The sequence below is a fragment of the Tenrec ecaudatus genome, chromosome 12 (genome assembly GCF_050624435.1).
Source record: "Tenrec ecaudatus isolate mTenEca1 chromosome 12, mTenEca1.hap1, whole genome shotgun sequence".
NCBI classification, from domain to species: Eukaryota; Metazoa; Chordata; class Mammalia; order Afrosoricida; family Tenrecidae; genus Tenrec; species Tenrec ecaudatus.
The window spans coordinates 4,578,733-4,588,367 of NC_134541.1; the positions used below are offsets into that span (position 1 = coordinate 4,578,733).

General features: G+C 45.5%; 1 protein-coding gene across 1 annotated transcript; it reads left to right on the forward strand.

Moving 5' to 3' along the window:
- The first annotated feature begins 3,145 nt into the window (after positions 1-3,145).
- Positions 3,146-3,322, forward strand: LOC142422401 (small ubiquitin-related modifier 1-like). The gene has a single exon (XM_075527791.1). It carries the CDS (start codon positions 3,146-3,148, stop codon positions 3,320-3,322), a length of 177 nt encoding a protein of 58 aa, XP_075383906.1.
- The last annotated feature ends 6,313 nt before the right edge of the window (positions 3,323-9,635 follow it).

A 9,635-nucleotide genomic window follows, 5' to 3' on the forward strand; every position in this document is an offset into this window, starting at 1 on the left:
CCGGGTTGCTGACCGAGGGCTGGTGTGTGGGCTGCCCTCACTTTCCAGGCCAGTGGGTCCCTCGTGAGGGAGGACCTGTGGGCACATGGGAACGCTGCATGCCTGTGAGGCTGCATGACAGCCATGCCACCCATACGTGCTCACACACCGCCCTTCCTGCAGGACTTCTCTTTATCTTGCACTGAGAGATCCCGTTTTCCAGCAGGTATGGCAGATATGACACATAACATACAAAATACGTGTTAACCAGGGGCTCGTGCGATTCATAAGGCTTCTGGGCTATGAGGGATTATGTTTGGGGGGCACCAGAAGTGCCCGGGGGGACAAAGATGGGGCTTCCTATTCTGGTAAACAGTGACACTCTGAGAGACCCATGGGGCAGTTCTACACTATCCTATAGAGTCTCTATGAGCTGGCATTGACTCAATGGCTGTGAGTTTGGCTCTCTGGTTTGGGGGAGCTGGCACCCCTAACCCCTGTGTGATTAAGGGGTCGGTTGTAGTAATAGAAGGGTCGTCTTTGGGTGGAACGTCCCTGCATGTGTCCAGGCTTCCTGACCTCCTGTGGCTCTGCCCTTGGACTAGGAAACAGAGACTGTGAGTTCAAGTATGGGACACTATGCGTACACGCCTGCCCCTGTGGGGACCCGGGCACTGCCTCTCTGTGTTGGACTGTGGTGGCGTCTGTGTTAATGTGCTGCCGGAAGCTGTGTCCCTCATATTTTAAATACCAAGGTGAACAGGTTTCAGCAGAGCATCTAGACTTCAGACTCTGAAGAGGGACTAGGCTACCGGCTCCTGAGGGGTTGGCCACTGGAAACCCAATGAGAGGCAGCTGAACATCGACAGCTATAGTACCTGAAGGGTTTGAGGGTACCCAGACATGACTGAGGAAGAGCTGCCTTCTTAAAGCAGAGTTGACCGTAATGATGTGGATGGATCAAATCTGTGGGGACCTTCGTTTGCTGATGGGGCACGACTGAGGTCAGCTGCAACATCTACTGACAATCTGTATGTGGAATGCACTGAGTATGAATCTAGGATTGATCTTCCAGGACCTGGTGAGTTGAAATGGCTGGTATTGGCCATCTTTAAATCAGACAACCGCCAGCTTTATTCTGGCGAGAATGACAGCCTTGAGGAATAGTTAAACATGTGTTCCAGATGCGTGGGTAATTCACTTAATTCTAGCCTTGCTGTGAGAGCAATGACTTCTGAGGACCTGGTCCTGTTTGATGCGCATCCTCATGAAGAGACTTCTGGACATACGGGTGCTACAGAAGAATGTGGGAGAAAACCCAGGTGGTGCCCAGATATCAGAAATTCTGGGGCTTAAGGCTTATCTCCAACAAGCAGCCATTGAAGTGAAGTGTGAACTAAGTCCACATGGAAGAAGCACACCAGCCTGTGTGATCTAAGGAATGTAAGTAATATAATACAAAGCTGAAGGAATGACATCAGAGCTTAAATTGTGAACACCTGGTTTGCAGAAGGCTGTGAACGACAGTGGAAACCCGGAATCCATTGCAGGATCCACACAAATATTAGGCCTCTGGTGAATCCATCCCCTGTGACCACAGTTGAGGGATTGAGTAGCTTTGTTATCTGACAGAGAGCGGTGCAAAGTCAACTATGACAGACGTCATTAGGTTAAAACATAATGTTTTATCATTTGATTCCCCTTTTGATCCATTTTAAAGTTGTTCCAGCTTTTTAAAAAGTAAAAGGGAAATTCATGTGGATTAAGCTCCCTGTGAATCCCTTTGGAGCACAGAGCAGGGGCGTGAAGAGCCTGGCTGTCATGCAGAGCGCACCAGGGAGCAGAAAGGCAACACCTTGTCATTCGAGCTTCTGCCAACCCATTTTAAATTTGTTCTAGCTTTTCATAGTTTCTGCCTCCTTTTCGATTTGGAGTTTTCCATGTTCTACTTAGTTATTGCTGTTAGGCTTTTTCTGCTTTGTCTGGTTTTCTGCTTGTGAAGTCCAGGGCTGGTAAATGTGTACGGGCAATGACTGGAAGAATGGCTTCTCTGGGGTAAGGCAGGGGCGGTTGGGGGAAATGAGGCGCTAATCACAACAAGCACGAGAAAGAGGAACAAATTCTGAAATTCATTGTGGGATGATTGAACAACTCTTCTTCATGTGGCTGGATTACTGAATTGTATGGTGTGTGAATTATATGCTAAGTAAGCTGTCAAAAAGTAGTGGATAGACTTAAATGGAAAATTGTTGAAAAACAATAGCATCACTTAAAAAATGATTTGTTCTTAAAGATCATTTTATTAGGGGCTCTTACAGCTCTTAGAACAATCCATACATCAATGGTATCAAGTATTTTGTACACATGTTGCCATCATCATTTCCTAAACATTTACTTTCTATTTGAACCCTTGGTATCAGCTTCTCTGTTTTCCTGCCTATTCCCCCCTCATGGCGCCCTGATAACTTATAAATTATTATTATTTTCATATCTAATAGCATTACATTTTTGTTTAATAATGTTTCTGTTATTTTGGTAGTAATAAAAAGGTGCACTGATAGTTATTAATATTTGGAATGCGAAAGTTAGAGACAAAGAGAAATGATCAGTAGGTATTTGGATGCTACGACCTTGGTGATCGAAGCAAAGTTGGAGACAGCGTGACAGCTCTCTTCACCGCAAATACCTTTTTTCCAGCAACATCAATGGCAATGATAGACTTTGGACTTCACCAGATGGAACATACAGGAATCGAGTGAACCAGCCCTGTGGGTGAGGCAACAGAGAAGCACAACACCATCGCCCAATGAGGCCCTGGGCTGCTGCAAAACAGACCATCAGCTGCTTATATGGAAGGTCAAGTTGAAGCTGAAGAAAAGAGAAGCAAGTCCATGAAAGCCAAAATACGACCTTGAGTCCATTACACCTGAATATGGAGAGTGTTGTAAGAGTAGATTTGATGCATTCCACACGAATGAGGGAATGCCTGGGTGGCTGAGGGTGGCCATCAAGCACATCATGTGTGCAAAGAAAAAGGTCTTTACAGAGAGACCTGGCGGAATCTCAGAGTTGCGCTAGGAGGTGACTTGGGGGATAAGAAAGAAGGAGAACTCACCAACTCAAAGTTGTTGGTCAGGGTAGCAGTGAGAGCCACTTCCAGGTGAACATGACAACACAGCTCATGATGCTCAAAGACTCACACCTTCACAGACAGGGAGGTCCAATGAATTCACTCAGGTTTATCTTTGAAGATCAAAGCATGATTGATAATTATACCCTAAGGGAACTGGGAGTGGAGGAAGAAGATGTGATTGGAGTGTGTCAGGAACAACTAGGGAGTTAGTCAACAGTTTAGATGGTTTAAAATTTTTTTTCGTTCCCCTTAATCCTTTAAAAATTTAAAACAATAATTCTTTGGTAATGTGGTATTCAACGTGGAATTGAAAAGTGGATGTCAGAAGAGACTCTGAAACCTGCTGTCAATTGTGGGCTAATGAAGGCACATGGAAGCAAGGAGGGAGTCAGAAAGCAGGATAGAATATTTCAAAGGGCCTCTAGAGAAGACAAAGCCAAACACTTTAATAAAATGTGCAAAGACCCAGAATTAGAAAAACAAAAGGGAAGAACATACTCGTCATATTTTAGATGGAAAGATCTCAAGAAAAAAAATCCGAGCCTTGAGTTGCAACGTTAGAAGAGTCTATGGGCAAACTATTGAGCATTGCAGGGAACACCAAAAGAAAGTCACTGTACCAAGAAGAACCGGTCTCTAGCCCGCCAGTGCAGGAGGCAGCATATGAGCAAGAACCAATGGTGCTGAGGAAAGCAGTCCAGGCAGCACCAAATGCGTTACCCAAAACAAGGCTCCAGGAATTGCTTCAGCAAGCTGATGAAGCACTGGAAGAGCTCACTTGTCTGTGCCAGGAATTCGGAAGACAGCTACTTGGCCAAATGACAGGAAGAGATCCACATTTGTACCTATTTTAAAGAAAGGGGCTCCAACAGAATGCTCCGATTACAGAACAATGTCATTGATAGCGCATGACAGTACAGTTGGGCTGAAGATCACCCAGCAATGGTTACAGCAGTGCCTGGTGGAGAGCTGTCAGAGGTTCAGGCTGGACACAGAGAGGATGTGGAATGAGGGATATCATTGTTGATGTCAGATGGATCTCGGCTGTATGTAGAGAATACCAGAAAGATGTTTACTAGGATTTTCTTGACTCTCCCAGGGTGTTCGGCCGTGTGGATCATTACAAACTGTGCATCACCTTGAGAAGAATGGGAATTCCAGACCAGAATGGCACACGGATCAAGAAGCAGTTATTTGAATTGAACAAGGTAATACTCCTTGGTTGACAAACAGGAAAGGCGTGTGACAGGGTTGTATCCTCTTACCGCAATTATTCAATCTTTATTTGGAGTAAATTATCAGAGAAGTTGGATTTAAAAAAATCATTTTATTAGGGGCTCATACAACTCTTATCACAATTCATACATACATCAATTGTGTAAAGCACATTTGTACATTCATTGCCCTCATCATTCTCAAAACATTTGCTCTCCACCCAAGCCCCTGGCATCAGCTCCTCATTTTCCCCCCTCCCTCCCCACTCCCCTCTCCCTCATGAACATTTGATAATTTATAGATTATTTATTATTTTGTCATATCTTGCTCTGTCCCACGTCTCCCTTCACCCACTTTTCTGTTGTCTGTCCCCCAGGGAGGAGTTCACATGTAGATCCTTGAAATTGATTCCCCCTTTCCAACCCACCCTCCCTATGCCCTCCCAGTATCACCACTCACACCACTGGTCCTGAGGGGATCATCCACCCTGGATTCCCTGTATTTCCAGTTCCCATCTGTACCAGTGTACATCCTTTGGTCTAGTCACACTTGCAAGGTAGGATTTGGATCATGATGGGGGAGGGGGATGTTGGGGGAGGAAGCATTTAGGAACTAGAGGAAAGTTTGTATTTTTCATCGTTGGCATATCGCACTATGACTGGCTCGTCTCCTCCCCAAGACCCTTCTGTAAAGGGATGTCCAGTGGCCTACAAATGGGCTTTGGGTCTCCACTTTGCACTCCCCCGCTCATTCACTATGGTAAGATTTTTTGTTCTGATGATGCCTGATACCTGATCCCTTTGACACCTTGTGATCACACAGGCTGGTGTGCTTCTTCCATATGGACTTTGTTGCTTCTGAGCTAGAGGGCCACTTGTTTACCTTCAAGCCTTTAAGACCCCAGATGCTATATCTTTTGATAGCCAGGCACCATCAGCTTTCTTCATCACATTTGGTTGTTCACCCTCTTTGTCTTCAGCGGTTGTGTTGGGAAGGTTAGCATCATAGAATGCCAATTTAATAGAAGAAAGTACTCTTGCATTGAGGGACTACTTGAGTAGAGGCCCAATGTCCATCTGCTACCTTAATACTAAACCTATAAATATATGCACATAGATCTATTTACCCATCCTCATGTATAAATATATTTTCATATGTACATGTCTTTATCTAGACCTCTATAAATGCCCTTTGCCTCCCAGCTCTTTCCTCTATTTCCTTTGACTTCCCTCCTGTCCCACTATCATGCTCAGTCCCCACCAGGGTTTCAGCAATTCCTCTTAGTTACATTACCCTTGATCGTGCCCAACTGATCTCACCACCGATTTGGATCGCTTGTTGTTCCCTTGTCCCTGGGTTTATTAACACCACTACCTTTCCCCCAACCTCCTTCTCTCCCATGTCTCCGCAGAACTATCAGTCCCGTTGTTTTCTCCTCCAATTGTTCATCTAGTCTATCTTATTTAGACAGACCTGCAGAGATAATAACATGCACAAAGACAAGACAGAGAACAACCAAGCAACAATATACAACAAAACAACAACAAACCAATGACAAAAGAACCCAAAACACAACAAGAAAGAAAAGCTTGTAGTTAGTAAAAGGATTGTTTGTTGGCCTTTAGGGGTGTTTTCCAGTCCAGTCTGTTGGAGTACCATTCCCTGGCCCCGAAGTCCACCTTCAGCATTCCCTGGGGACCTCCCCGCTCCATTCCCTTGCTGTTCTGTTGCACCCCCTTAATGTTTTGCCTTGGTGTGGCAGGATCCGATTGGGTGCATTTCCCACACTGTGTCTCTGGTGTTGTCCCTTATAGGACTATGGGTCAGTGAGGGGCATCGTGTCTCATTGTATGGCTGGCCATGTGGTCCTCTGTCTACTTCCTGCTCTAATTGGGAACATCGACCTCCTGGCCTGGTGGACCATGATGTGTTCCACTCTCTCCTCCTCCCCTTTCATCTGCTCCCATGTGCTCTGATCAGACATGCCCCTCTTCTGGAGCTGTAGAATCAGTGCCGTCTTTTGAAATAAATTCTTCTGAGGGGAGGGGAAGGTGTCCACTTAGTAGTTGGTGTTGGTGCCGGCCCCCCAGACCTCTCCACTGGTTCCTACTCCATGCTGGCATGTTGCATTCACATCTTGGAGCACCAGGTTGAAGTCTGGTTCCTATTTCCCTGTGGAGACACAAACAATACCCTCCCCTTAGGTGGGTTAGTGCCCTGTGCCCCCGCTACCCTTTTCTTTTATTTATTATTATAATTTTTTTCCTTTCCCCACCTCCTTTTTAGTTGTCCAACATGTGTATCCCGCATTTGGTCTGCCATATTACCTGGTCCTCACCCCAGGAATGTTTGTATACCGTAGCTTTTTCACTATGCCCCCCCCCCATTTTTAAAGCTTACCTCAGCAGCCTTTGAAGTCTTTCCATCTTTAAGTCAATGCTATCTTGAGGTCTGCTTTCTCTTTTTTGCCCTCTGGGTGAGGTTGTTCTATGTGTTGGTCTCTATGAGTTGTCTATGTGTTGGTCTCTTTTTTGCCTTCTGGGTGAGGTTGTTCTATGTGTTGGTCTCTCAGTTGTTCTTCTGCCCATACTGGGTTGGGAAGGATCTTTTGTAGGACTGGGCTTCTTCTAACGTATTCTTTGAGTTTTTCCTTGTCTGGGAAGACTCTTACTTCTCCATCTATTTTGATAGAAAATTTGGCTGGGTAGAGTATTCTTGGGTTTGCATTGTTTTCCTTCAATTTTTGGACTATGTTACTCTACTCTCTCCTCTTCTTCATAGTTTCTGCTGATAGATCTGAGAATATTCTTATTTGGGAACCTTTATATGTGATTGCTTGTTTTTCCCTAGCTGCTCTGATGATTTTCTCCTTTTCCTCAAAGTTGGATAATTTAACTGTTATGTGCCTTGGTGACTTCTTCTTGAGATTCAGCCTAGCTGGTGTTCTTTCAGCCTTGTGAATGGTTGCCTGGTTTTCATTCATTAAGCTGGGGAAGTTTTCCTCTAAGAATTCTCTCACTATTGTTGCAAATGACTTCTTTGTTGTGTCTTCCTCTGGTAAGCTAATAGTTCTAAAGTTGTTCCGCTTCATAGCATCAGCCATAGCTTTTAAATTTTCTTCAGCTTCTCTGATGATCTTATTAGATTTTTGTTTGCATTTGTTAAAGTTTGCTCGGCTGTCCTCCAAGTCACTGTTGGGATTCTCTGATTCCTCCAGTTGATTCTCGAGGTCCATGAGTCTGGTACTGGTTTTTGTTATCTCCTCCCTAAGCTCCTGTATTTCCCTTTGGTTTATAGCTTTTACCTCTTCTATCATTTCATCCTTTTTCTGTATTGTTTACCTCATATCCTATATGACTCCAAGTAGCATTCTGAAAATTTCTTTCTGTGGTAGCTCAAGGTCTTCAATGTCTGCTTCTTCTATGCATGTCATTATGTTCAGGACATCTTCTGCCATTGCCTTTTGTTTCTCCTGTTTTTTCATTGAGGTTGTTGGGGCTGATAGGCTGTTTGCGTTGTGTTGTTTAAGAGGAGCCAGGTGCCAGTTTCCAGGGAGTCAAAGAGCACTGGCTCTCTCTGAAAGACTTGTAGGAATACTTTTTTGAACTGCCTATAGCTTATTTCACAATGGAGATAACCTGCCACGTTATCCTCCTGTGGCTTCCCTCTCAGGGGAGCGACCTAGAAGGTTGGTGGGTTGCCTGCTTTGGTGTTGTGGAGGTTGGGCAGAGGTTCCTGCAGTATCTTGGAACGTTGAGGAGTGTTGGCCGAGCTACCTTAGGACGCCAGGCACATAGGCAGGAATTCCCCAGTAAGAAGTTGAGCAGAGTATCCCCTGGTGGAGGTCGGCAGGGACTTTTCTAGCCTCGGGCTAGCTACACAGGGTGGAGCTCACATAGCTGGGTGTGGCACAGGAGTAAATGCCCTAGGCTAAGGGAAGTGGTCTGGAGGTTAGCAGTAGTGTGTGAGAGACCAAGAAAGAGACAAAGAGGAGAAAAAAAGTTAAAAAGCATGACCACTGACCCTGTGGGGGCAGGGGGAGGGAGGGATAGAGTGAGAGAGAGAGAGAAACAAATGCAACAATGTAGCTAAGTCCTGATCCCCACTGGTGGAGCTGCAAGAGTTTAGTCCCTAGCTTTGAGGTGGCAGCGGCATGCTGTGGCTGTGTTGAGAAAAGTCCCCTGCACAGCCCTCCAAGACCAAGGGGAGGACAGAGAGGAGATGCAAGGATCCATTCCCTGCCCTGAGGCAGGTGGTGGGAAACTGTGACTGTGTTGAGACCAAGTCATCCTACAGGCTCAAAATGGTCCTGGCTCCGGCAGAGACAGTGGCGGGGCCAAGATCAAGCCCCGGATGGCTTACACTGAGGTAAGCCAAAAGCCCCAGCCCCTCAAAGCCCCGTGGGTTTATGCCTACTTATCTTTATGATGTTCCTCCTGCATTCCAGCAGTGTTGAATTTCCCTATAAGCAACTCTCCTGGGTTGAATTCTGCGGAGTCCCTCTGGTATGTGTTACTCCATCGCCATCTTCTTGGAAGTCTCCAAAGCTGGATTATATGAGGAAGAATGTGGCATCAGGATTGCAGGAAGGCTTATTAACAACCTATGATATGCAGATGACAGTCTTGCTTGCTGAAAACAAGGAAGACTTGAAGAACTTACTGATGAAGACCAAGGTTTGCCTCCTTTAATATGGATCACAACTCAGCGTGAATAAAATACTCCTAACTGGACAAGTGGGTAACATCATGATAAATGGAGAAAAGTTTGAAGTTCTCAGGGATTTTGTCTTGCCAGGATCCAAAATCAATGCTCATGAAACCAGGATTCAAAAGATCAAAAGACGAGTTGCATTAGGTCAATCTGCTGCACAAGACCTCTTTAGAGTACTGAAAAGCAAGGGTGATACTTTGAGGACTGAGGTGCCCCTTCTCCAAGCCATGATGTTTTCGATGGCCTCATGCATGTGCAAGTGGGACAGTGAATATGGAAGACCAGAGAAGAGCCGGTGAACTTGAGAAGTGGTGCTGGAGACAAAAACTGAAAGGACCATGAACTGCTCAGAGGACAAACCAATCTATCCTGGAAGAAGTGAGGCCAAAGGCTCCTTAGAGGCAAGGATGGCTAGACATTGCCTTACATATTTTAGACATGTTGTCAGGAGAGGCCAGTCCTTGGAGAAGGACATCACACTGGGTAAAGAAGAGGAAGACCCTCAAGGAGATGGATTGACACCGTGGCTGCAGGAAGGAGCTCAAGCATGGGACCGATTGTGAGGGTGATGCAGGACCAGGCAGTGTTTTTTTTG

Excerpts from the sequence above, each read along its gene's own strand:
- LOC142422401 (XM_075527791.1), top strand. The coding sequence starts at position 3,146 with ATGACAACACAGCTCATGATGCTCAAAGACTCACACCTTCACAGACAG.